General features: G+C 38.3%; 2 protein-coding genes across 2 annotated transcripts; both read left to right on the top strand.

The window, feature by feature from the left end:
* The first annotated feature begins 9 nt into the window (after positions 1-9).
* Positions 10-8,131, top strand: LOC109040278 (uncharacterized). Its single transcript, XM_019056155.2, has 5 exons — positions 10-449; positions 1,088-1,342; positions 2,038-2,151; positions 3,587-3,923; positions 4,849-8,131. Exons 1-5 carry the CDS (start codon positions 285-287, stop codon positions 5,079-5,081), a joined length of 1,104 nt encoding a protein of 367 aa, XP_018911700.1. The 5' UTR covers positions 10-284; the 3' UTR covers positions 5,082-8,131.
* Positions 8,132-10,925: 2,794 nt separating this feature from the next.
* Positions 10,926-27,603, top strand: LOC109039258 (ubiquitin-conjugating enzyme E2 W). The gene is made up of 6 exons (XM_019054668.2): positions 10,926-11,176; positions 12,987-13,078; positions 13,540-13,642; positions 23,991-24,146; positions 24,980-25,055; positions 26,505-27,603. Exons 1-6 carry the CDS (start codon positions 11,150-11,152, stop codon positions 26,516-26,518), a joined length of 468 nt encoding a protein of 155 aa, XP_018910213.2. The 5' UTR covers positions 10,926-11,149; the 3' UTR covers positions 26,519-27,603.
* The last annotated feature ends 387 nt before the right edge of the window (positions 27,604-27,990 follow it).

Below are 27,990 nucleotides of genomic sequence, written 5' to 3'. Positions count from 1 at the left end.
TATTATTGAACTGAGGTTATGTCTTATTGTTTGTATTTGTATCCAACAATAATAGAGAATTTAAAGCTCGGTAATTACTAAAGTTAAAGTTAATCATATAAACTTTCAGTTGTTGAATTTGTATTTAATACTACTGCCATGTAGCCCTATGTCTATAATCGTCTCTTATATGCATTAAACACGGAGACAAATGCTGTTTTCAAAATTTTATGAAGCGCTTCCGGAGATGAAAAAACTAAGTGAAGTGACTTGAGATCTTAAATTTTGGTAATGTTTGTCAGGCAATGTTTTCGTTTAATCCCTATGTTTTCTTTAAAAGATCCAAGACATGCCTGTTTGGTTTCACTTTTGTGGTTGCTATGAGTACATTCCTTTTCATATTTGAAGATCAACGACCATCTATTCAAACACTTGTTTCAGAGACCCACAAACAGCTGAAAAGCTTTCAGGTTTGTTGTTTTAATTTCAAATTCATGAGTTATACTACTGTAAATTTTGTCATGGTAAAAAGCTGAGGTTCGAGAGAGCTAGCTTTGATATTCTGAATGCAGAAAATTTGAAGGACATCAATTCATTCTAGTGCAGAGGCTGTTGATATCAAAATATAGATACCCTTCATCTCATATTGCAATGGTTTTTTTTAGAGAATTCTAATGCAATGGACTCGATTGATAATGTCATCAAAGCATTAGCGATAGATGTTGTCGAGTCTTAAAGCCTACCGAAGATTATGTGAGAAATATGGTACTTACAGTGTTCATCGGGCAAGTAGTACTATTTGTGCTCTAAATTCATGCCTTACTTAAGCCTGAGCGGCAACATTCTGAGAAATACCACAATAATGGTTGAAGGTACTGCAGGCTACTGAGCTTTGATTATTGTTTGTGCCTTACCTTGCTGTAGAGACTAGAATATGCGGAAGCATCTCCCCTTTAGTTTTCCTCTGTGCTCGGTCTCTAACGCAGGTATCATACAATTCATGTTAGAGAGATTCCCTCTGTTATACGCAAGAGTTTTAACGGAGTACTAGTTTGCAGGCTTTTTGCACAAGTGCCATTTTTAAGAAACTATTTATTCAATGTTATAGGACAACCTGAAAGTTGCTGAGGAGAAGCTCCTGAAAGTGGACGAACAGTACTTAGACCTTCTGGGTTTCAGTAGCTCTCCGAGATTGTATCCTGTCGCAACATGGCAGAATTCCAGCTTACCTGTAATTGTAACCTACATGTTCAGTGGACAGAGCATGCGAGTCATTGGATTTATAAGGAATATCGAACGCCATTTTCCTGACCATACCATTATAATATACAATTTAAGTTTCCAGTCATACTACTTAAATACTGTAAGTAATAATAATTTATTTCTTTTGGAAAATACACCATTATGTTATTTATAACTAGCTAGTCATCTTCAGTTGGACTGCAATAAACTAAAAGAAATCAGCATTTCAAGAAGTGTTCAAATACGCATCTGTAGGAAACACCAGCGGATAGTCAAAACATAGCGTCAATATTCGGAAGACTACATTAGGATCTCTTTTGGTCTGGAACACTGGGGTTTGTCAGGAAATTTAATGAAAAAGACTGGAATTTTGGAAAGTCTTGTAACCTGAAATCTGAAAATAATATCAACCTTGTGCACACAATCAAACTGAGCTTCAGTCTGGTTCAAGGCTCAATGATCTGAGTCCCAGGTGTATTTAATAGTGAACAGTAAATAGAGGAGGAATACATTTCATTGAGGAATTTCAATTTTTCTTGATGTTCTGACTATTACCTGAAAAAAAGGCTCTCTTGTTTCTGTCATTTACAGCAAAATTAAACCCAAATATTAATCATTTGCAATTCTATGCAAGCAAATTGTCCCTGTTAAAAGTCAGGGGAAACTTTTGAAAGTTAGAATTTTTCCCAGCCAAATTTGTAGACACCCCAAGTAGAACATTTCCTTTCCTTTTTTTCTTGTTTAGGTGTCTCTTTTGCGTGTCTACAACCTAAATTCTAATTGCCTTGTTTTCTCCCTTTCTCTCTCCTCTTTCAGATTTACAACATTTGTAATAGCAGTTCGTGCACCGTTATCGACTACAATTTAAGTGTTTTTCCAAATCATGTGTCAATAGAAAGTTTTCATGCATATCGTCCTCTAATAATACAGGTAAATTCCTCTTTTTGCGTCAAACTTCTTACTCAAGCTGTCAGAATCTGGTGCAAATACTCATCTATAATTGGACAGATTTAAATAAAATCAGCCTGACTGCATTCTACACTGCCTAATTTTCTCTCATGTTTTGCTTTTATGACCGAGAACTAAAATACTAAATGCGTTTTCAGTGTCTTAAATTTCCCTGATTTACAAAATTTCAAGTTACAGTAATGCTCAGTTTTCTGTTTAAAGGATGAAATATCAGAAAAAATCAGGCATCGCTAGGTGTCGCTAGCTGATTCCAATTAAATGTGTCCATCTGGTTCATTTGATTTCTTCTTGCATCTATTAAAAAAAAAATTTCCAGAAGGAATCTTGGCTAAATAGATAAAGAACACCAAGAATGAGTCAATGCCATCTTTTTGTAATAAGAAAAAAAACCCACATTACTAGAGACAATTCTTCTTCTCTCATAGTTAGATATCCGAACATCAGCCTTTCAGATGACCTACCCTCAATATATTCATTTTTTATTTCTTTGTCTCTTGTAATTTAAAATAGTACAAACTCAGCACCTTACAGCGGCCAGGAAGTCATCTTAGTAACTTGAGAGAATTCTTAGCTGTTCTACTGCAGAGCATGTAGTGCTGCTGCACAGTATTACAATATGAGGCATTTAATTTAAGCACTAAATCAACTGCAATAATTACTGTAAAACCAAGATCAAAAAGATCAGAAATGAAGACCAAATTATTCAAGTATTTGTATCACCATCATTCTCTTAGTCACACATTCTCTTTAGTCTTCAACGGTGAATTTTCTTTTTACCAACTTCAAGCTTTATACAATGGACTCTAGACAAGGTACGAATTTCGACATTCTGATACATGTTTCTTCACCAAAATTTCACGTAAAACACGATGCGCACAACGAAAGTTACCAAAATCAACTCCTTACGAAGGTATTTAATGATTCTTGGTGCGTGAATTGAAACCACCCGCTCATGAAAACTCAATGCTCTAAGTGATTCACATCGCGCGCTAAACGTTATCATGGCAGTCTCTGCGATATAAAAAACTGGCAACCTCAATCTCGGCACTTCGGCTCAGCTATAGCAAATTACTTATAGGTTGAAAAACACATGGTGGGAAATGAACGTTGATTGTTTGAGAAGCTTGCTGAAACCGTTGTAGTGCGCGATTTGCCTCACGTAGAGCTTTGAGTTTCTTGTGAGCGGGCAGTTCAAATTCCTCTTAACCAATGTGAAATAAAAATGTTAATATCTCCGTTAGAAGTTGGTTTCAGTTATTTTCGTTGCGTAAATCGTGTTCTACGTGAAATTCTGGTAAAGAAATATGTATTAGAATGCTTAAATTCGTACCTTGTACAGTGGTCCATTGACTGATTGACTTTATAACCTCACTTCATTTTTTTGTTATTTTTTCAGGATGCCTTGAATCGAGCAGGGGCAGTGCTGTTTTTGGAAAATAATCTCAGACTAAAGAGTAATTATATCCATCGGTTGGTTAGCTTTGCCTTGCGACCAAAACTTAAGAACAATTCCAGTAGAGCAGGTGTTTTAAGCTGGTCAACTAGCCGTGCAGTCTCCTCTGTGACACATTTGAAAATGTTTGAGTACTTTCGAATGCCTGTCGACAATTTCTTTTTCCTACGCATGGTTGATGTTACTAGCATTTTGCTATTTAATACTAAGTTTGTACATGAAAATATAATGTTACCATGGGTCCAATGTTCATTACTTCAAGACTGTATTGCACCTGTAGGTGAGTTGTTCACTTTGATTTATTCCAACTTTGCCAGATAGAGATGGTGAAATAGTAATAACCCTTTTTTCAAAGTATATTACTATTTTCGTACAATTGTGGAATTTTCTTTCAAATTTGATTAATGAAGGACACCATACTAGTCAAGTAGAGATGTTCAAGTGAATCCTTGTCCGTAAAGCCTTCAGTATAGCTTGTTTCAAAGTAACCTATACACTCTGTTAAGGCAGCTCTTGTTGAAAACAGGCGGATTCATCAGAACTGTACAAGCTCAAGTCAAAGGATTGTTGTCCAGTATGTGCGTCAAAAAACTGTTCATTTTTACCAGCTCCAAAAACTCCAGTAGCTATCGGTTAGGGTTTTACCTCTTTCTTCTTTCTCCTTTAACTAGGATATAAGCCTGTTTGTCCAGCCATTACACACTAGGCACGTACAAAAAGAATGAACATGTGCAATAAGGAATCACCATGTCTTATTATCGTCACTCTACTTTTTAATAGAGCTGTTTCAATAGCGTACCAAAAACCGATAGGTTACCCCTACCAGTAAAGTTCAAGTAACTTTTCTACTTCAACAGATGTATCCATAGCGGAGTTCTAGAACAAAAAATATGCTCCCAAAATTTGAATGTAAAACAGCCATCTCAAGTTTCAAAATGTGATTCTCTCCCCTCAATTCTTTAGAAATGACTATAATTTTTTTTCTCTTGATAAAATGCATGAATCAAGGTTTCAAAAATCACTTATTTAATACCGAAAATTAAACATTCCCATTGTGAGAAAGAAGAAAAATATCCCTGCCTCGCCCCCCCCCCCCAAAAAAAAATAACTGAATGTATCCAGTTATTCATATTTACCTTGATGGCGTATCTCCAAAATTTGCTAAGCAGCTTACTAACTGTCCATGTTTTTTTGTTTGTTTTCAGGGTCTCAGCCAAATGGGTGTCATTTTGACAAGAAGCCTCTGTACAGATATGCAGGTTGTCATGCATATGATGCGTCTGCAATCAGTATTATTTTAGGCATCAATTATGGTTACAATGAATCACTCTACTCTTATTCTAGTCAAAATCCATACTTCTACAACGTAACGGAAACCGCAGCGTTGCTTGAGTACAAACGCCTGAAAGAAAACGCTACAGAGGTGTCAATTATTTGAAACTGTTGTATCTGTGAATTATAAAAAGTCAAAGTTGTTTCCTCAGGAATCTTGAGCTTTAAAAAAAGTGCAACCCTTCTCTTGCCTTTTTTTTAAAAAAATTTTTTTACAATTAATCGAACACAATGGGCCATAATGTTTGTTTACAAAGACTTTTGCCTTGGAAAAGACTTCTTTTATGCAGGCATGGATTGTAAATAAAATTAACATACTGCCTGAATCCTTTTTTTTAAAGTTTTCTGTCAACTTTTTGCTAGTGATCAAAACTTATGCAGCAGTAACATTGATGTGTTTGAACATATTAAAATTACTGCATTTGATTGGAGTGAGATTTAACATAAAAATTATGTTCCAATGAAGTCATCATTTTTAATGACATCAATATCATAAGGAGGTTGGGTATGGATAAGAGACGTTTTCGGGCCCACCCTGAATTTCCTCAACTCTACGATTTTTTCAATTCTTAAGGTTCTATATTTTATGGAATGCATCATGATTTGGTCAATTTTGGTCTCTTTTCAAGTCCCTTGCTGGCCTAATTATGGGCCTGTAGGCTGATTTTGACCAAATATGCGGATTTTTTGTATTCAACCGCAAACCCGCATTTTTCACCAAAGTCAGCCCTCAGTCCCAAGTTTAAGCCAGCAGTAAAACCGCAGAGACAGGAAATGACCAATTCAATATGCATCCCATAAAATACAGATCCTCAATGAGCAATAAATCGTAAAGTTGAAGAAATTCAGCTTGCAGTAGTCCTAATAAAACCCTTATTGATAGTCCTCCTTTTAAAAAAAATAGAGGTGATGATTCTAAAGGAGAGGGTCATTGTATTCAGTTTGACTATTAATATGTGTATTAAATGCAGACATTTTTCTCTTTAGAGATGCCAGACTTGTTTCTTTTTTGGTTTCTTACATTATTCCTTAAATAATGAAAATGTTCATGAAACAAGAAGGCAAAGCGGATGAATCAGCAATAAAGTAACCAAAATTGCAAAACATTGTATGCATCTTAAACATTTTTGTGTTGGAACAATATTTTTTCATGAGCGAGTCATAATTGAGGCTAATTTAATGATTTTTTTGAGTGAAATTTTCAATCAAGATTTTTAATCATACCAAGCTTTGATTTTGCAAATAAATAGTATCCCAGTAAACATTTCGGCATGAGAGTGATTCTATTACATTTCAGCTAAGAATGAATCTAACTGAGGGTCTTTCAGATACAATAATTACAACCCTATCTCTTGTCTCTATAAAACCATCTATACATTAGCTCGTATTGGCCAAATCACCATGACATTAATCAGGGATTTTTGCCGTACTTAAAAGTATTTTTGAAATCTGCAAGAGGCAATCAATTTTTTTTTTCTGACATCATTTCCCTTAACTCCTTGTAAACATTCTTATTTTTAATCAATTTTTTATGGACAGCCATAGTCAAAAAACATAACAAATGTTTAGGCTCATTTCAGAAACAGCATTTCTGCAATTGATCTTTGTATGCAGATATGTGCTTTTTGTAAGGATGATGTTGCTCTTATGTAATTTCTTTTTGGCAAACGCTGTCTACATCTTCTGGACTGTTAAATCAGCTTTGCTTGCCAAGTATTTTCAATTTAGTTGGTACCCAAGCTTTATAATTGATTATTTATTACTTTCCTATTGGCACACGCACATTGAATGTAGTGTGCATGGGAGTAAGTATCACTTACTTGTCAAGCAATGTATAATTTTCTCCTTTGTAACCACAATTTCAAACTTACCTACTTTCGAGTTTTGTGTTTCCTTTTTTCCCCCTTTTACTCAGAACTACAATACTTCTTTATTTTCGTTGATTCACAAGTTATAGTGTAATACTAATCAATAGTCTTTGATTTTTGCAAATTTTTGCTGGAATTAATGCTTACCTACTTATTCTCAAAATACAAAAAAAACATTGGGCGTATTTATACCTTGCTGCAAAATTATTCATTAAACTTTTAAGCTTCTCAATGGAAGGATGTACTTATTTACATAAAAAATTGTTGGCTTTGTTCAGAAAATATTATATATTGACGGCGTAAGTCCGCAATCACATATCTCGTTTGCGGTGTCTGAAAAACTCTGCCTCTATGTTATTTTTTTAAAGGAGAACAAATTGGCATCATTCCTTGAAGTTTATGCAAAATTTCCTTCGCACAGAGAACAAGAATCACGGCAGTTTTAAAGAATTGCCGTTGAGTAGTTATTTCTGTTTAAAAAATGAAGTAAGACAAGAAGTCTGCGCTGTCGCAAACCGAGTTATGTGATTGCCCACTTACACCAACGATACGCACTCCTGCAAGTGCCAGTGCTTATATTTTTCATGAGCTCTGTTGGAAAGAGAGACAAATTTTTTTAACAAAAAAAATAATAAATCGACGGTGTAAGTCGGCAATCACATAACTCGTTTGCAGTGTCTAAAAATCTCGGCCTCTATGGTATTTTTTTAAAGGAGAACAAACTGACATCATTCCTTGAAGTTTTTGCAGAATTTTCCTCGCACAGAGAAGAAAAATCGTGGCAGTTTTAAAGAATTTCTGTCATTTAATTTTCCGTTTAAAAAATAAAGTATGACAGGAAGTCTGCGACGTCACAAACCGAGTTATGTGATTGCCGACTTACACCGTTGAAATGTCAATGAATTATTTTAAACCCAACAGTTTTTTTCCTCTTTTTTTCTTTTTTTTTCTTGGAGAATCAACCTGAGTGTCCTGGAAACAATCTCCAAATTTCATAAGAAAAATAAGGAGCAAAATAAAGGGGGAAAGGAGGGAAACAATTCAAACGAAGCACTTTCAGGGAAAATTTTCGTTTTGCACTTAAATGTATATAGGTATAAATATATGTCTGGCTTTAAAGCATAATTTTCCTGATGATTCTATGTTATTTGACTGCTTGTATTTACTTTGGTAAAGTAAAAAAGTAATTTAAAAATGTAATAAAATAAATTGTTAAATTTACTTTTTATATTTTTTAGCTCATACTGTTGAAATAAAAAAAAAAAAAAATTGAAGAATTCTAATTGAATTGAGTGTTTCTTACTCTATTTTCTAAAACCTGAAAATTTTAAGTTGTACCTACCAAGTCTTTGAGGAAAAGAAATCACAATAAAAGAGGTAAAAAAAAAAAAAAAAGACTTCCAAGGACTGTAACGTTTCAGCATGATAACAACACCTAGGACATCAATCAGGAAACTGAAAATTAGACAGTAGAAACAAGTATGAAAGTAGAGACTGGTCGATTTTGCTGAAGACAGTTATCCACGAGAATCTTTCAGGGGAGCTTTCTTGTTCACTTTCTATCAGAATTACTCATCTGAGACAACCGTATTGCTCACGAAACTACGCTGGAAGAACGCTTATTCATGGGTTAGTAAGTGATGCAATTATTCAGCCATCGAGGCCACGCTAGGAAGTATTTTTCAAAATAAAGGCGTTTTCTATGCGTCACCCTTTTTCGAAGAGATGGACACAATGAACCCCGCCACCGAAAGACGCCTTCTTGTTTAAAAATTAAATCTCTAAAGAGTATTGACTCCCAAAAGGCGTCTGTTGCCCCTGTCATTGCTTATCTATTCTCGTCCCAATTTTTCCTGCCCCTCTTTTTTCTCTTTTCCCCCTCGTTTTCTGTCTATTCCCACTCGGCAAGATCGAGCTCCATCACTGACGAAAGCGGTCTACGCGCGGAGTCATGCGGCGCTTTCCTAGCGGCAGTCTGACTACTAATGAAATTTAATCGTTTAAAAAAAAAAAAAAAAAATAAAAAAAAAATAATAAAAAACGGATTATTTCCTTCTCCTTATTTTTTCTTTCTTTTTCTCCCATTTCCTTTTCTCTTTCCTCCTTCCTCGCCCCTACCTCACCCAATTCTTGTAGGTATTCAGCACCCCAGGGCCCTTGCCGCCCCTTCTCTTCGTTTTGAAACATCAATAAAAACCATCAATTGAACGTGCCGGAGGCGGAGGGGTGCATAAGATGCGTTTACTCGTGTTGGACACATTTTTTGCGAAAGCCCTGTCAACACTACTAGCAAAAGTTCACTGAACTTGGCGCGAAAGTTAAGTATTCCGTAAACCTATCTCTGTGTAGATACGGCCTTCCATTTATATGAAATGAACGAAAATATTATGAAAGAAGAAACATAAATGTGGTTTAATAATTTTAACTTCCTCCGCCGCGCCGCGCCTCGCTGACCGCACTGTGTTTGGCGCAATGCGTGTATTCCTACAGTCTTGTATGCGCTATGCGTTTCACACCGACCGCTGCTGCAGTCTTACTGCACGCACTGTGTTTGACGTAATGCGTGAAGCATTCATGCAGTCTTGTAGGCGCTATGCGTTTCACGCCACCCGCTGCGGACCGCATGTCTTTGACGCAATGCGTGAAGTATTCATGCAGTCTTGTAGGCGCTAATATGTGTTACATCCCGACCGCCGCGCCGAGGGTTTCTCCTTTTTATCTCAAGTTCTCGTCATCATTGCTCTCTGCGCCGCGCCTTTCCAGGCGAAATTCCGTGTTCGGTTTCTCTCTTATTCTTAACTCGACTAAGTAAAGGTGCTGTCCATTGTATCACATAAAAACGACAAAATTGGAGGTATACTCTCGGGAAATGAGAGATTTTGTCACCTTTTCTCGTTTGTAATTTTTTTTCTGAATCCGAGTTGTCTTTATATCGACGTTTAAAAAAATTGCAAAATTTGGCCCCAGCCAGAGTTAAGAAATTTCATGAAAGATTATAAAAAGAAATTTCATTTAACACGCAGAATTCAGGATTAAACCCTTGAAACTTATGAATCTCCTTAAGTCCCTATACACACACGTGGTAAACTGTGAAAGGGAACTTTAGAAATGCCCAGAAAGTTGAGTAAAACAGCAAAAACATAATTTTGAATTTTTTATCTTAAATTTTGGTTGAACACACAGCCGTACCGGTTGAACACCAAAATAAATTTTACGGATAAAGTAAGACGTTAGCTTTCATATTTGGAGCAAAACAAATTTCTTGACTATAAAGAATCCGAGTACTAAGTACCCCCTAATAGTATATCCTTCTTTTTTTGTACAAAAGGGAGGGAGGGATCTTGAACTATCCTTGAAACAATTTAAATGATTTCTTCATTTGTCTCTGATTTTTTTCAGAAATTAACAGTTTGAAATTTGAAGTTAGGGTCCCCGGTCCCCCTCCCCTTGATGAGCCAGAACTGCCAGAAGAGAAAGAGTAAGAGAAGACCAGAAGAGAAAAGCTGAGAGAAGACCGCGCTCCAACTGGTCTAATTGACGAATATTATTCTCTTTAAAAATAAAAACAAATTCTGTTAGAAAAAATAAGCATTTTTGACATTTTGTCGGTCGAAAGAAATTTCATTGGGAAAAAAGAAATTTCATGAAATTTCTTGTGAAATTTCATGAAATTTCATTCGATGAAATTTCTTTTAGCAACTCTGGCCCCACCTAAATTTGCCACCTTGGGCCGCGGCCCATGTCCGCTAAAATCCGGCCCTGCAGCACTCTCGGCAATATGGCGCTGTGCCTAGTTCCGTCTGGATGCTTTTATCAGTGTTCTAGTTCTACGAGTTTGACTCCTGGCTTGCTGACTATAGTGCACCAATGTCTTTGTAGTGCACCCTCTTTAGCAACGCACACAAGACCCAAGAGGCTAGAGATAATTTTGAAATTTCCGCCTCGTGATATGTGAAGTCATTTCCGGTCCAAGCTCTCTGTTTCCGGTTCGCAACACAAAGATGGAACGAGTTGAAACAAAGCATCCCATTGGTTGGCGAGCAGAGGTGGCAGGCTCTTTTGTTTTTTGGTTATTACGATATGTTTTGATTGATAAAGTAAAGTAAAGTATCAGACAGAGAGTACTTTTATGAGCTTCTTACCTTTTACAGACGGATTATTTTAATTTTTCACGATCCCCAGCTACAAACCGCGATGCATCTCATCTGATGTTGCATGGAGAGTGCTTCCAAGTCGCCTAGCTCGCGTATAGTTTTCTCGTGCGAAGTGTGAAAAAAAAATCTTCAAAATTTCCGCGGAGGCTGCTATGACATCTTTGCCACGACCAAGCGAGGTAAATAGCATCTTCTTGCACGCATTGCTTGTGTAATTCCTTCCACTTTTCCATGTTTTAACACTTACGTTCGGTCTAAAGTTTTCGTTAAATGAAAAACAATTAAAATAGAACAGTTATCACCATTTCTGTCTCAGAGTACTTCAGTGATTGACATTGCAAGTTTCTTTCTCAACCTTTGAACTAGTCGAAGAAATTGAGAACTTTATCATGCGTAAGACAGAAAAATTTCCGTTATTCCGTTCATCTTACCCCAATAAATTTATTAGAATACCCAAATTTAGCCAAACAGCATGATAGGTTTGCACGTCCAAGCGTCCGTAGCCTGTCACTTATCACATGATCACTTTTCACCTGATGACATTATCACCTATTTTGATCACATCATGATCAACAACTGCTGATTGCTATTAGCTTATTTACATAGTGTGATTCCATTATTCTGGTTGGAAGTGTTTCCCATTTGCCTACATTAAATTCTAACAGATTGTACATGCCCACCTACCTGACAATTTACCTACTTCCTACATTGGCAGAGCCATTGTTCCATTGTTCAACAAAACTTTATGTCAACCAACTAAGAGTATTGCTCACGGTAGTTATCTACATTTTACAAATCTCACCATAAATTCATGGCACAGTGATTAGTACAGGGAGATGATAAATTTGAAGGAAACAATCGGAAGCAATGAGCACAAGGTTTTATTGTTGAAAGTTCGCAGGAGCAATCATGGATGCAAATTAGCTTCCCTAAGAAATTCAGCTACAGTTGCTTGGAAAGGATGAAAAGAGGTTTCCGGAGTGTTTCATTGGAATGTACGAGTAAATGATAGTAAATTTTAAGGCCGCTCTATCTGTACTATTTTCCCAGCCGTGAATACACTCTTAGTTTCTCTCTCTAAGTTCTGTCACTATCTATGGATAACACATTTTTACATAAGGAGTAGTTCTAAGACTAGGAATTTCTGAAGGGTCAATTGTGAGACCATTTTGAAAGATACAAAACAGATTATAACTATGTACGCAGTCTGTAAAATCGAAGTCGGAAATCTCTTTCCGTAGGATTAGTTAAAGCAACTTTCTGAGGGTGACCTGCCCCCCTTTGTTCAGGCAAGGTCAAATTAGACTAAAGAAGAAGGAAGAGGTCATAACTTTGAAAATCGGAGAAAAATTTCATGGAAAGCTGACAAGAAAAATGTTGAAAGCCGGCAGGCGGGCGCGTGAAAAATTGGGAGCTTGGAAGATTCTGCATCCATGCTTGGATCCATTTCAGTGAAAATATTTATTTGTATTATTTTGTGTATATCTGAAAAAAGAAAACTTGAACACTTCTTCCCAATGAGTATGATATACTCGATATACGATGAGTAATCTAGAGTATCATCGCTTATTTTGGGATGAAAGTCAACTTTTGTCCTTATTAACACACATTGGTAGCACCACTTGAATGCTTTGATCACTCTGTTGACCGGTACCATTTCAGGTTTAATCAAAGAATCACGTATGTCTTGCCTCAGGATAAGTGAGCTCGAGTTGTAATCAACTTAAATATTTGACCTAACCTTCCCTGTTCTTACAATGAGCCCATGTACTGGCCAAAAAATATATACAAATTTCACAGCGTATGAGATGTGTCCATACTGGGTGTCAAATAGATCTGTTTTCTTCTACCGTCAATATTAAAAAGTACTGAAGTCTTATAAATGAAGACAGCTGTATTGAGATTACAGTTAATCACTGAGTCCATCGTATATTATTTCAGAGTATGTTCAAAATCTCATTGTATTGATCTTTCTTTTTTATTTTGCAGAAACGCTTGCAAAAGGAACTATTGTCATTAATTAAGGATCCACCACCAGGTGTACTAGTCGATAGTGAGAAGGCAGAACAGAATTTAAGCATGTGAGTAACTTCAATGAAGTTCCTATTTTTTGCCTGGTGCATATTTGCTAACTTACAGCAAGTTGTCAAAACATCTGTTACTAGACAAGAAGAATCAATTTTGTCAAAAGGGTGCTTCATATCAATGGCCCAAGTGCAAAACCATGTATCTCTATCCTTGTGCTTCAAAGTTGCAGCGCCAATTTTATTTTTATGTAGAGAACCAAGCCAACTTAATTGTTTGAATTTTACACAAAATATTCTGCTAACAGAAGAAGACTTCAAGGAAGTTTTCAAGGAATTACATTGTCAGCTTTTTATGTAGCTATTGAGTAGGTTGCTTATTCCAAGTATGAACTTAATTCGATAATTTTAATGTATTCCTCATCTTCGGATTGCAAGTAACTTGTCTGACTTAAAATACCTAGCAATGAGCATTCGATATTCTTCCGATTCTATTATTTTTTCTTTCTATTCCACAGATGGACAATTTATATGAAAGGGGCTGATGAAACTCTGTTTGCCGGAGAAGAATTTCAGCTTCAATTTAAATTTAGCCCCAAATACCCCTTTGATTCTCCAGAGGTATGAGAATTGTTTTCTAGTATATCTGTTCAGTCAATTTTTTTTTTTTTCATTCCATTTTTTTGAAACTATTTGATGTGCTGAGCTTACATTTATTCTCCCCATTCTTTCTTTATGATGGCAAATAGGAGAAAAATTAATCTTAAAGTGAAGAAATTAGTGTAGCTGTAATAGGGATCTTAGTTGTATTCTCCATCGTTTCTTGGGCAAAGGGACAGATCTTGTTTGCATTGTTTCAGTATGTCTAAAAATTTTATATTCTGAACTTTGGGAAAACTCTCTTTTATTCTGGGAGAACTTTCACCAAATTACTCCAAAAGTATCGTTTTTCCTTACTAGAGTAAACAAAATCACCGTTCATGCAAAGAATTGCATCTGACAGTTCTCTTACAAACAAATAAATTCTTAGTGAGAAATTTTGAAGTATTGTGTTTGAGATGCACTTTTTTGTATGAGAGACTCATCATTTTCCTCATGGCAATAGGTGCACAAAATCATTCCTTAAAGGCCCGTCTTTCCCAACCTTAACTGATTCTTTGTCTCTCCAAAATTATGTAAGTGCTCAGACTTTACTTGAATTTGCACAGCATAACCTGTGCATGCAGTGCAGCAGGTAAAACACTACAGAAGAAAAAATATCGGACTATTCTATGTAATTATTTATTTTTTGATGACTTGCATGGTGGACAAAGGAAAAGAGACTGTCAGCTGTGAGAGATCATTTACCTGCCGAGTGTATAACTATGGAAAAGTTTCAACTTTTTTTAATTACTACTGCTACACATGCTGAAGTTATCAAATTATCTTAAATTATATTTTTGAAGTTGTCAAGTTTTTTTTAACTCTATGAATTACCTTGTATGTCCTTGAATGTTTGAAGAAAAGCATTTTCTGTACATATTATTTAAGGAACATTACTGAAAATTACTTTTGAAATGAACTGCCAAAACTAAGTCTATGAAGCTGGAAAAGTCAGGTAAAGCAGGTAGTACCTATCCCTGAAAAGATCAGAATGTTTACTTTGGTCCAATTTATTTGATCTTACAAGCTCCAACTGTTGTGAAAAGTATGTTTAGATCAATGGACCATTAGACAAGGTGCAAAACTAACAATTATGATTAGTTTTTTCATCAAAATTTCACATACCTTGAATATGATTTTTCAACAAAAATGATTGGAAGTGACTTTTAAGCAAGATATTAACAATTTTCAATGCATAAATTCAAATTTTCCCCTCATAAAAATCTATGATCTTCTTGAGTTTAATCGCACACCAAACGTTGATGTAACACTGTAACAGTGGTTGTGGTATGAAAATATGGCAACCTCAATCTCACGGCCTCGGCTCAGCAGTTGTTAATGCCTTAAAGAACATTGTGTGGCAAAGAAATTGTGCTGGATTAAGAAGCCCAAGGCTGTTATAAAGGGTAATTTGATCAACATAGACTCAGGTTTTTCTTGTGAACAGGAAATTAAAATTTTTTGTAACCAGTGCTAAATAAAAACGCAATCTTGGTTATGAGTTAATTTCCGTAATTTTTGTAGAGGAAAATCGTGTTTTACATAAAATTTTGAAGAACAACCATTTATCAGAATGTTTAAATTTGTACCATGACTAGTAGTCAGTCTCGTCAGTAGTATCTAGTAGCTTGGTAGTCATTGGATTTATTTTGAACATCAATATAGAACTTGGACAACAGTCATTAGATTAATAGTAGAGATGTTTCTTTTTTTAGTGCATTTCAGCAGATAATGGAGCGAAAATTAGAAAACCTCTATCACATTGGTCAAAAGCAATATAGGAAAGTCAGAGAATCTTTTCTTCCTTAAGTCTCTACATGTTCTGAAATCGCAAAATATCTGATAGCCTTCCATGCTTTTCCTTAGATCCAGGGATCCGGAGCGAGCCGGAGCCAAGGCGGCTCCTTCTCGTTTTTCAGGCTCCAGCTCCGAGCCTGGAGCTTCTTGGACCCAATATTGGGCTCCAGGCTCCGGAGCTGGAGCTTCGTGATAGGGATGGTTGGCTCCGAGCTCCAGGGCGGAGCCAGTCAATTTTATTTAGCAGCTCCAGGCTCCGGAGCCAGAGCCTCTTCAGAAAACTACAAGGCTCCGGGCTCCGGAGAGGAGCCAGTTGATTTGATTTTCCAGCTCCGGGCTCCGGAGCCGGAGCTTCATGAGAAAAATAGTTAGCTCCGGGCTCCGGAGCCGGAGCACCATGAGAAAAATAGTTGGCTCCGGGCTCCGCACCTGGAGCTTCTTGAAAAAATAAGTCGGCTCCGGGCTCCGGAGCCAATCCAAGGATTTTATTTTCGTAGCTCCGGGCGTCGGAGCCGGAGCTTCTTGGAAAATAGTAGGCTCCGGCCCCCTGAGCGTAGCTTTTAAATTTTATTTGGCAGCTTCGAGCACGGAGTTGGAGTTTCGTGAAGAAAACATAGTTCAGTTTGTTCTGTGCTGATGCAAAGCCATAGGCGGTTCTACGGGGGTGCCAGTGGGTGCCGTGCACCCCCAAGCAAAAATTAAGTACGGTTACCGGGACCGTGAAAGAGGCTTTTGGGCAAGTAAAAACGTCAATAAAAATCGTATTATGAAGCGCAAAAAATTGGCAATATTTTTATTTCATGAATTTTTGAAATCTGCAGGTATTCAATGATTACGGGCAAGGGGTGATGGGAGGAGGGGGATCTCGTAAGATTGTAGTTTTGATGGAAAGTTTTGCTAACAATTTTCTACATTGAATTTATAGGCATTTAAGTAGAAAGGAAGGAGAAAAAAAGAGAAAGGAGGGTAGGAAAGGGATAAAACTTGAGGGCCGAAACTTAGGCCTCCCCTGAGCGATCGTCCCCTCCGGGATCGGTCTCCGACATTTTCCACCTCTGGGCACCTCCAAGCATGAAGGTCTAGAACCGCCTAAGTACAAAGTAATATTTCGAGAAATTGGTCGATTTTGCGTTTGTTCGTTTAGGCTGGTTTTGCAATGATAATGGAGAGAGGATATAATATCTATCTATATGTCGCAGGAAATTAGCAATCGCCGGCAATTTGCAAGCGGTTCACACGTTGTTTCAATAAATCGCAATGATGCGCATCGGCGTAATGCAATTTTTGAGGGTTATGGTCTTCAAAAGTATGAGCTCAGCTTGAAGCGCCTTCATTTTTTGTGATACTCTACGTTTTGTCACGATGTTAGTTTAGTTGCCTGTCCGATCTCAATCCAACTAATGTCACAGAGTTCACTACACGCTCTTCTAAGTGTGCATATTCCTGCCACGTTTTTCAGGATGTAAAAGTGTCTATTCACATTACAGGCAACATAATCAGCACTCTAATCTCGTTCTTTTATTTCTGAATTTTATGATTTCCTATATTTATCCACCACCAGCTTGTAAATTGCCGGCGATTGCGAATTGCCTGCGACATATATAAGCTCCGAGACCTCCTAAATTTGCATATCTGGTAACGCTTTTTGTTAGTTCCAGCGTTCTACCGGGCCGATTTTCATGATTTTTGCGGCTGTCGATGGGAAATTTTCTCTAAATGAGCCCGCGCGCTTTATTCAGATTTTGAAAATATGACCCAGGTTTTATTTTTATATTACGTGGTAAAGTTGCGAATTCTCCCATTTAAACAATTTAAATTTTCATGTTTTTTCACGGTTCATTTGAGCCTTCTACTAAGCCGATTTCCATGATTCTTGCGGCTATCGGCAGGAAATTGTTTCGAGATGAGCCCGCTCTAATCAGATTTTGGAAATAGGACTCAGATTTTTTACAATCACGTTATAAAAGTGAGCGAATACGTAGAATGCTTCCCAACTGCTGCTATGCACCGAAGGGTGCGCAGTGGCTGACAATGAGTAGCCTGCTCATCAGCGCTACTGTTTGAACACAAGTTCGAATGATTTGGACATCAATGCCGTCATACAGCGTTCCGTACTTGCGTACCTGCCTCGCGCCGCGCCGCGCCGCCCGCCGGACTTGCCGCGTCTCTTATCTCCCTTCATAGCATCCTTTTCTGGAGTCTGTCTCACATTCTCTTTCAGTTATGCGTACATTTTACACATTTTTGACCGATTGCGTTGAACTGGTTTTGTTGTGAGATGAGTAACAATGCCTCCTCGCTGAACCGAAACCTAGGTGGCACGGCGGCACCTCATTCACACCTTATCAGCCGGAGTTCCGGGCAAGTTCGCCCACTCACACTCGGTCCCTCCTCAGTCCTCCCGGGACACGCTTGCCAACTTCCCTTCTCCTCATTCACTTTGTTTTCCTTATATTGATTTTGTTTTACCTCGATCACGGATACCTTTTCGATCGAGTGTCAAGTCTGTCACCTTCGTCCGTCGATCGCATCGCTCTCCCCTCAGATTTTCGTTCGCTCCCTGCCCATTCCGTTCCTTTCTTCTCTGACTCCCTCATACTAATGAATCCGCCAGAGTGACTTCTCACGCATGAGTTTTGCATTCTCGATTGCCTCCCTCACTTTTGGAATCTTGTCTAATATAGAGTACCTGTATAGCGAGAGTATGGACAGATGTGAAACTCCGAAAATCCATCAGGCCTTCACCGATGCTTCTGCGAATAAAGTTAGGGCCCAGAAATGCAGCCAACCTATGAATTTCAATTATCCAGAACGATTTACTAATACTATTGTTACGAACCGTCGTTTATTAAACACGTGTTTGACTCAGTTTTTGCATAAATTTACACAATTTCGCGGAAGAACGCTCATTTCTGTACATTCTTTGCCATCATGGTTAGAATTGGAATCTGCAGACTGGCAGTGAAATTTTGTGCGTTAGAAGTTGGTTAGAAGGGTGGCTGCACTTTTGGGCCCTAAGCCCTTCATGAAGCGATCTGTCCATACTCTCGCTATACAGGTACTCTAGTCTAATAATGCCGGATTATGCCTCACAATATTTTTGACCACTTCAGTTTTGATTTTAAAAATTGTTTTCCCTAAAACAGGAGAGGTAACTGTTTCTTGTGCGGCATCTTCGGCTCCGTGAACCCCCCCCCCCCCTTCAATTTTACGGTGTCTTTGGATAATTATTTTTGTAGAAAGGACTCAAATAATCAGAGCAGAGGTGCCCGGTGCCCCGAACTTGTTAAGGAGTTTTTAATATACATGTGGCTCTGTGCTTTCGGACGGAGATCGGAATTTATTTTTGGAAAGATTATTGGGCTTAAAATCAGAAGCTTTGGTCCTGTTTAAACGTATGCTTTTGCCCTTCTTTCAACAATACTTAAACAGAAGACGGTGTACAGATTTGCGAATATACAGAATACAACTATTTCAACTTCTGAGCCGCTTAAATCGTATCTACAGAGTTGAGGGTGAACTTAATTCTTCACTTCCGTTTTCATTTAATCAGATCTAATGGCAAGATGGCGGAAGGGGGGGGGGGGGGTAGGGTGTACCTTATTTTTTAGTTTTGCGAAAAGCAAGTTGCTCAACCCATAAAAAGTTTCTATGTGATCTCTAAAAGAACTCCCTCAAAGGAAAATGTTTTTAAAAAAATGTTTACCAGTGCCTCAAAGGGCCTAAAGGGCCTAAATCCAAAATTAAAAATTTTGGCAACCGACGTATCAATTTTGAGGCAAAATTGCATATTGCAGTTCTTAGGTCGGAAATTCCGTCGGTTTTGGCGTGTCTTCAAGCGTATAAGGCCAGGCCCGCCACAAGGGGGGGGGGGGGATACTGGGTCCTTGATACCGGGGCCCGGGCCCTGGAGGGGCCCGTGACGCAGGTGACAAACCACTACGAATTCATGTGTAACCCTTGTCTCGTAGGGAAAAGTGAAAAAATTACTCTAAAAATTCCGCAAAAGGTGAATAAAGTTTCAAAAACACGCTAGGGCACTATAAAATTTTTCTTACTTTTTTAGAGATTTTCAAGATTTTGAGTATATGTAGGATGATATTTTTAGTAACTGTGTTTCATTTTCTTCCGTTGTCGGATGCTAAGAGGCTCCTTTCTGGGCATCCTCGACTTCAATGGCTTAACTCCCTTGCCATAGACGTACGAAAGGGGAGTCCAGGGGGGCCCGGCTCCCCATAGAATTGAAAATTATCATCTGCCCCCTCAAAAAAAATTTATAGATGTTTTGAATGCAACAATTCGAAAGTTTTTGGTGCTGAAAGTAAACAAAAAGGCGTAATTATTCTGCAGAAATTGATGGAAAATCTCTATCATAAGAGCTTCATAATGCGTCCAAATAGATTTAAAATTTCAAAAATTTCCCGGGGGAGGCCCTCCGGACCCCCCCCCCCCCTGTGCTAGGGGCCCGGGCCAGAAAATTGGTACCAGGGCCCGAGATGGGATGTGGCGGGCCTGGAAGGTCACAAACGGTCCAATGACGACGTGAGGCTATGGGCCGGCGGGGCGCACCGCGGTCGGCCGCTGAACGCGCGGGCCAAGACGCAAGCTTTATAGGGTGGTCCAAGTTAACATGGGAATTTGTTTTCGCTCAATGAACCGGCGCCCCCTACATTAGATCTTTACCATCCAAATATGATACCTGCCAAATATTTTCGTCCTCCGACAGTATATTAACACGTGCCCGGTGCCGCAGTGAGGCTGACAATCTCCAAAAACATTACATTGACTTAAATGGGGCGACAATGGGCCGATCCGCGGTATTTCGTTTTTCGGCTGTAACGATGCATACCACGTATTTTTACTTCCTGATAATATTAAGACCTGCAAACGTGTGACTGTTTTTTGAGAAAATTGAAGAAAATAGCAAAAAATAGTAAAAAAGACGATATTATAAAACTTCGCGACGTTGTACCTCTAAAAAACACCTCTAAATAATTTGTCGATCGAATCGATGTCGATAGATTCACGTCGATCGATTCACGTTTTTAATTTTTGATCGATTCATGTCGATCGAATCCATACCTACCCTCCGTATTGAGATTGAGAGGTAGAGCAGCGAACCTCTGATACGTCACAAATAATTAGTTACCAAATATTGGGGTGAATGCGATAAGCGCATGTTGAATCAAAATTGATCGATCGCTCTGATAAAGTAATCGAAATAAATATACGAGAATCGAGACATGGTCTTTTCATGGTTTGCCTGGTTAAATTATTTTTTTGTTTTGGGAGGGAGGGAGGGAGGGAGGGGGACAAGCACATGGAATGATTTTTGGTAATTCTAAGTAAACAAAACACATGGTAATAATAGAATTTAGGGACAGAGCTGCTATGGTCTTTAACGCTGGTGCTTTTATTTATCGAAACGGGGGGGGAAAAAATTATTGTGATCAATATGAAAATTCATCTGCAATTATTTGCTGAACATGGTAAATCTTGTTTCAACATTACAAATTAACATCTTGATCGTAACGGCATTCAGAACGAAACGGCATTTTGATCGAAGCGATGTTTCAAAGTGGAACAGGTCTTGGAACGATGATCGAAAAAATCGATCGATCGTTTCGGGGACAGGCCTACTTGCATGAGAATAAGAGTTCATGATTTTTGTGAAAACATGGTGATAAATTTTAAAAATGATTTTTTAGAGAAAATCTGAGGTCAAATTCGGATTCAGCACATCAAAATCGTATGGGGTACCAATTTTGAGTGTATTAATATCTAAATGGGAAGCCGTAATGATGTTTAATCACCGAAAAGTGAATTGGAACCATACATTTAATGCGACAGGCAGAGGTGACGGTGAAAAGATGGTTGACTCCACACTCGGATGAAAGAAAAAGGTAGCCGTGATCGAAGGCAACGAAACGATGAGGAAAACAAGGTGAATAAAGAGAGACCGAGATCCGGGGAGCGGTACCGGCTGATTATAGGAATCAGGTGAGCGAGCGCCGCGCCGCGCCGCGCCGAGCGGGTCGTAGCAGTGCATGAATACCTTGCCCGAAAAGATAAGACATGACGCGATTGAGGCGCAAGGGTGCCAATATGGTCTTGGACGACAGGAGGAGGCCACTGTCACTCTCAACACAACCAGTTCAAAGCAAACGGTCAAAAAGGTCTAAAAACGGACGTACGACTGAACGTCTGGCGAACTCCGTGAAGGGATGCACGGAAGCTAAAGGAATAAGATAAGAGACACGGTCGGCGGCTGATGGCGCCGCCGGCGCGAAGCAGATACTTAACGCAGTGAGGCTTCGATATGCTATGAATTTTATATCCATCTATTTTATTTTCATCAGATTAGGAATTCAAGGTTCCCAGAAAAGTTAAGTGCCGGAAATTCCCGAGAAAATATTTCGGGAACGTCTACCTCCGGCTTTTGAGGTATAAGTAATCACTGTGAGCAGGCCCGCCACATCCCATCTCGGGCCCTTGTACCAGTTTTAAGGCCCGCGCCCCAAGCACCGGGGGGAGGGGGAGTCCGAGGGCCACCCCATGAGAAATGTTTGAATTTATAAATCTATTCGGACGCGTTTTGAAGCTTCCATGACGAACTTTTCCATCAATTTCTGCGGAATAAGTACATACATACATATAAGTCGCTTTACAGCACTCCCTCGCGCTCTACGACTCCTAACCTCCACTGCTCTCTTTCAAACCACAAATCATGGGGGATTGAGCACCTTAACATTTCCGCTTCAATCCCTTCCCGCTTCGGAATAAGTACGCTTTTTTTTCTACTGTCAGCACAAAATACGCGCGAATTGTTGCATTCAAAACACCTGGAAAATGTTTATTTTTTTGGGGGGGAGGGCTATGATACTATTTTCAATTCTAAGGGGGCCAGGCCCCCTGGACTCCCCCTTCGTTTGTGTATGGCAAGGGAGTTGCGCCATGAGCCATTAAAGTCGAGGATGCCCTGACTGGAGACTCTTAGCATCTGACGACGGAAGAAAATGAATTGCAGTTACTAAAAATATCCTTCTGTACTGAAAATCTTGAAAATTTAAGAAGAATTCTACAGTACCCCAGCGTGTTTTTGAAAATTTATTCACCTTTTGCGAAATTTTTAGGGTAAATTTTTCACTTTTTCTAACGAAACAAGGGTTGCATGTGAATTCGTAGTGGTTTTTTACGGGCAGCACGGGCACGGGCCCCTTCCGGGACCCGGGCCCCGGTACCAGTGACCCAGTATCCCCCCCCCCCCCCTTGTGGCGGGCCTGACTGCGAGAGTGGATCAATTGATAGTAATCGGAATGTATTTAAGAGTGGATCTCAATTTCAACCGTAAATTTTTTCCAGAAAAGCAAAGTGTAAACGTGTGAGTGTAAAAATGCATTAACTATTTGCTAAAACGAACGAATTATTTGGTCCCGATCCCGATTGTTTTTTAAACTAACGGCTCACGAATAATTTGATTCCGATTATTTCTTCACTTAACGCCGCACGAATAATTTGTTAGTTGTTTGCTGATAACTAACGAATTATTCGGTTCCAATTAGTTGTCGAATTGACGAATTATTCGGCTCCGATTAATTGTAGATTTGACAACCATGAATCAATCGTTAGTTGTTTGCGGACGATTGACGAATTATTCGGCTCCGATTAAATTGTAGATTTGACAACCACGAATCAATCGTTAGTACTGTTTGCGACGATTGACGAATTATTCGGCCCAAAATCGAAGCAAAAAATCGTATACATCTGATAAAGCAGTTTCGTAATGGAGCTATGGCTCCAGCCCAAAGCTCCGACCTCCGGAGCCTAGACGAATCTGTTTTTCCAGGCTCCGAGCGCCGGATTCCTGCTAAATGTTACTTTTACTCAGCTTCGGTTGCCGGAGCCGGAGCCAAGCCAAATATATAGTCTCAGAAGCTCCGGTCCGGAGCCGGCTCCGACCATGGAGCCTAATTTTAGCTCCGGACCGACGCTGGCTCCGGCCATGGAGCCACATTTTAGCTGTAGACCGGAGCTAGCTCCGACTGCAGAGCCTAATTTTAGCTCCGAGTTCGGAGCTAGCTACAACCTGGAGCCCAATCTGGGGCTCCGGGCCGGAGTTAGCTCCAACCGTTGAGCTAAATTTTAGCTCCGGGCCGAAGCTAGCCTCTACCTGGAGCCCGATCCGTGGCTCCGGCCCGGAGCTAGCTCCGACCGTGGAGCCTAATCTTGGCTCCAGGCCGGAGCTATCTGCGGCCTGGAGCTCGAGCCAGAGCTCCGGCCCGAAGCTAGCTCCAACCATGGAGCCTAATCCTGGCTCCGGGCCGGAGCTAGCTCCACCCTGGGAGCCCGATTCGGAGCTAGCTCCGGACCCCTGCTTAGATCGTTTTGATTTTATGATGTGACCAATTTAGATTCACAAAACATGCACCTTGGTATTGACAAGTTTATTTATGAATAGAAGAAGTGTATATTTTTGGTGATTCTTTACCACGGAGTAATAATTGAAAACTAATCAGCAGAATTTTCTCAGGTCACTTTTATAGGGCCGAACATTCCAGTGCATCCACATGTCTACAGTAATGGGCATATTTGCTTATCAATACTCACAGAGGACTGGTCACCAGCGCTGTCGGTGCAGTCTGTCTGCCTGTCCATCATCTCAATGCTCAGCAGCTGCAAGGAGAAGGTATGCTTTTCTTTAAAATATTTACGAATACATTTGTTTGCACCCATGAGATACTGTCAACCGAGCCAAGGTTGCCAAAATGGGAAGGCCCTGCAAAAGGATTTTAAAAGTAAGCAGGCCCCAAAAACAGATTTAAAAATGAGGAGAATCCTTAAATGGGTTTTACAAGTGGAAAGGATATGGTGCATTATCGTCAAGATTGCATGTTTTCCGCCAAATTGAGGTGAAAATTGCTAGCTTTGCTAAATTACTTTCCCTAACAATCTTCATTTATCAATGTGGGGACTAAAACTTAGAACTAACATTTAGTCGAAGCAGATTAGATTGCAGCTGGTACTGCAAATACTTAGTAGTCACCTGATGAAACGTTTTTGGAGAAATCTCACCTAAAACATTAGAGACTGCCCAAATAATGACAACTTTTAAACTTGGCTGATGTAAAACTTGATTTAAAGCTAGGTTCTCGTTGCATGATCAAAATGGCTAAATAATGTTTAGTCGCAAAAAAAGCACAATATTGCTATTACAGTTTCTCTTGCTGGTATATACTAACCAAACTGGTGGTATGAAAAAGGTGGTTCTGTGACAAATGGATTCCTATCAAATTGGTAACTGACGATCAATATCCATCAATATACATTTCTTGCCTGTTGATACTTGATTGACGTGATTTGATTTAATTTGATTATGCAATGAGAAGGTTAGAAAGGGTAAGTTGGTATGAACACATTGATTATCACAGAAAAAAAAAATAAAAAACTAAATTTAAAAATGAAAAAAAAAATAAATAAATTCTGAATTGGTAAGCAAATTTTTATTGTTTTTCTTTCTAGAAAAGGCCATCAGACAATGCATTCTATGTGAAAACTTGCAGCAAAAATCCTAAGAAGACAAAATGGTGGTATCATGGTATGTTTCATTTTTTTTTCTTACTGATTATGCCCATTTTTAGTATTTTTTTCCTTAAGCCATGGAAGCCTCTAGTTGTGAATTGTAATGGAACCTAAACTGAACCTTTGGCAGTGGCTGAGAAACGTTCAATAAACATCAGGAGGTATGTTGCAATTGTTTGCTAGAGCAAAAAAGAGAGATGCTTCCTTTAGAAAATGACTTAAAGTTCAGGATAAGTGCCGATGGAAAGACTAAAATTCACTCTAAATTCACAATCTGAACAAAAAATGAGGGTATTCTTAAGATTCTTGTTCTTTAAAGAAGACTATAGCGAGTACCCCATATCATACAAATGAATCTTTTCAACCTGACAACTTTGCGCATTATCTAAAATGGCCGCCACATTCAAGGATAATTGATCTAAATTCACCTTAAGAACCCATACACTTCACTACCTAATTTTTATTGTACTTTCTAAAGGAACAATCAAGGATTATTTGAATCCATGCTGTTAGCAATAGTCTCAATTTTCTTCCATGTCATTTTAACTTCATTTCAAGTGTCACCTAGAAAACTCCATTCAGAATCCTTGCAGATTCAAGCATATGATGTCGCACATGTTGTTTGTGTCTGTGAATTTAATGACCAAAAACCAAGAACTTCAGGATCAATTTAAAGATTAAAAGAAATTTCTTTCCCGCAAGAAAAATGTAGAATTTTTGTGAAGTTTCCTCTCATAGCCCTAAGACATTTGACCCGATGCCTCCTCCGTATCTAAGGTCAAACTATGAATACACACATGCGACTTGATCTGAGAAAAAGGACCCCATCCTCTGGGAAAAAAAATTTTCTCTCAATTTTTTTCAAAAACTTAGACTAAGTTTACTACAACCTAAGAATCTTTGCCTTGAAACTTCAGTTCTCATGTCCTCTTCAATTTTTGAACTTTCAAGATCAAACTTACATCAAAATTTCTGGATTTTCTTCCGTCATGTATTTTCAAAATGTTAAGGGCAATTTCCCCCCTAAGATGAGGTTTCTTTTCACAGATACGGTCACATATCTTGATTAGGGTGTTTCAAAATATTCCCTCATTTTCCCCATAGAATATTATATATTGGACTTTTTAGTTGGAAATTTTTGAGAAAGTATGTGTGAAATAAAAAAAAATCTTAAATTTTTTCGGAGTAGCTATGATTAGTCACCCTTTCAAAAAGTTACATGTGATAGGAAAGCTGCCTCTTATAAATAATCTTCATCATTTTTTAGTTTGTACTATGAGACAAATGGAAATATGAATGAAATATGATCAATCAACACCAATGTTTAATTTACAGAATACTTTTGTAGCTCATTCAGTAGTTTTCAGTCATAATTTATGCCAGTATCATCATTGTCATATTGGAGTGAAATGTTTTTCTTTGGTCAAATTTTAATATGCTTTCCTTTTCTTTTTCTTTGTTGTAGACGACACTGTGTGAAACTGGAAGAAACGATGCAAATTCTAGTGGTCTGTGATTGTATTCTAGTACGTTAAGGATAATGAGTGAATTTTACTGACTTATTACGATGTGTACATACCTGCATGCTTGTAAATATTATTAATTTTCGTATAATTTTATGTGAAGTTGTTATCTCGTTCCAAATTTTTTATTTTCCCTGTAATCATCGATCAAAACCATATCCTTCCCTTCATAATGTTCTTCACAATGACTTTTGAAGATACTGGATCGGTTTTCTTTTGCCCCTCCCCCTATCCCTAGGTTTGTCCCCATCATGATTTCTATATTCCCCATTTTGACATTTCCGAGCCTCTAAAATTGACTGGGTCTAAGTTCCCTCGGAAGAACCGCTTTTGCTTCTCACTCGTTTTAATTTTCGTCCATCACAGCTGTTAAGCGATTGGAACAGTTTATTAATTACGTCCTATGTTATTTTCCCCTCAAAAATATGTTTCCAGCTGATTTTGTACTTGTAATTTGACGTTAATTGCCATTGTGTTTTATTGTTATTGTGTAATATAGTGTTGAGTGAAATTAACGTTAGTCAAATTAACGTTTCGATTTTGCGACTCTGATGACTTTTGTATCCCCTCTGTGTGCCCATGGTTCTTTAAAAATGTCAATCCCAAGGTGAAGCTTTATCGTTCCCATTTATCCTGCCTCAGTTTTTCCCCCCTAATTTTATCTCTATTACATGTTTACTAATTTTTCCCTATTGTTCATGTCTCGCATGAAGGGAGTAAAATTTTATTAAAACCACGCCTTACCAATTTTTTTATTGCTGTTGACTTTTTTCCCCGAAATGGGACTCCCAATTTTGATTTTGTTTCCCCAAAATCGACCAGTTAGCTTGCTTCTCCACCCAACTTTTTGTTGGCATACATTCTCCTCTTATAAAATCTTTTTTATTTTGGAGCAACCTCCTTTTCTGTTTTATTGTCCACTTGTCTAAGGGAATAAAATTACCAACAATAATAAAAGTTCAATTATTCACTGTAAACTCCAAAGGCATCAAAACCCTCCATCTGCGTAAGCGATCCAATAAATATTGACAAAATTTTGAATTCTGCCTTCTTTTTTTCCCTCTTCATTTCCGTTTCAATCAACTCGCATCATTAAATATGGCAAAACTTAAGATAGATTTACAATGAAATATATGGAAACAAAATCAAAACTGAAACTAATAAAGAAAAATGAGGCAACAAACTGTGCCCTGGATGAATAAGAAAGGAAAAAGAATTGGAAAATTCAATTAATCGGAATTTCAGTCTTGAAGAAGGGACCACGCAAGGTTCTAAAACGAGTCAGCATTTTCTTTGATTTTTTTCTCTCAAATTTGAGCTTTTTAATATTCTGATTTTCCTTCTTATAGATTTACAAACTGAAGAATGTAATCAAATGATCAAATTTTGATCAAGAGGTGGATTTCGTTTTTTTTCTTTTTTATAAAA

Source organism: Bemisia tabaci, chromosome 1, assembly GCF_918797505.1.
Source record: "Bemisia tabaci chromosome 1, PGI_BMITA_v3".
Lineage (NCBI taxonomy): Eukaryota > Metazoa > Arthropoda > Insecta > Hemiptera > Aleyrodidae > Bemisia > Bemisia tabaci.
This window is presented reverse-complemented; position numbering and strand designations above follow the sequence as displayed.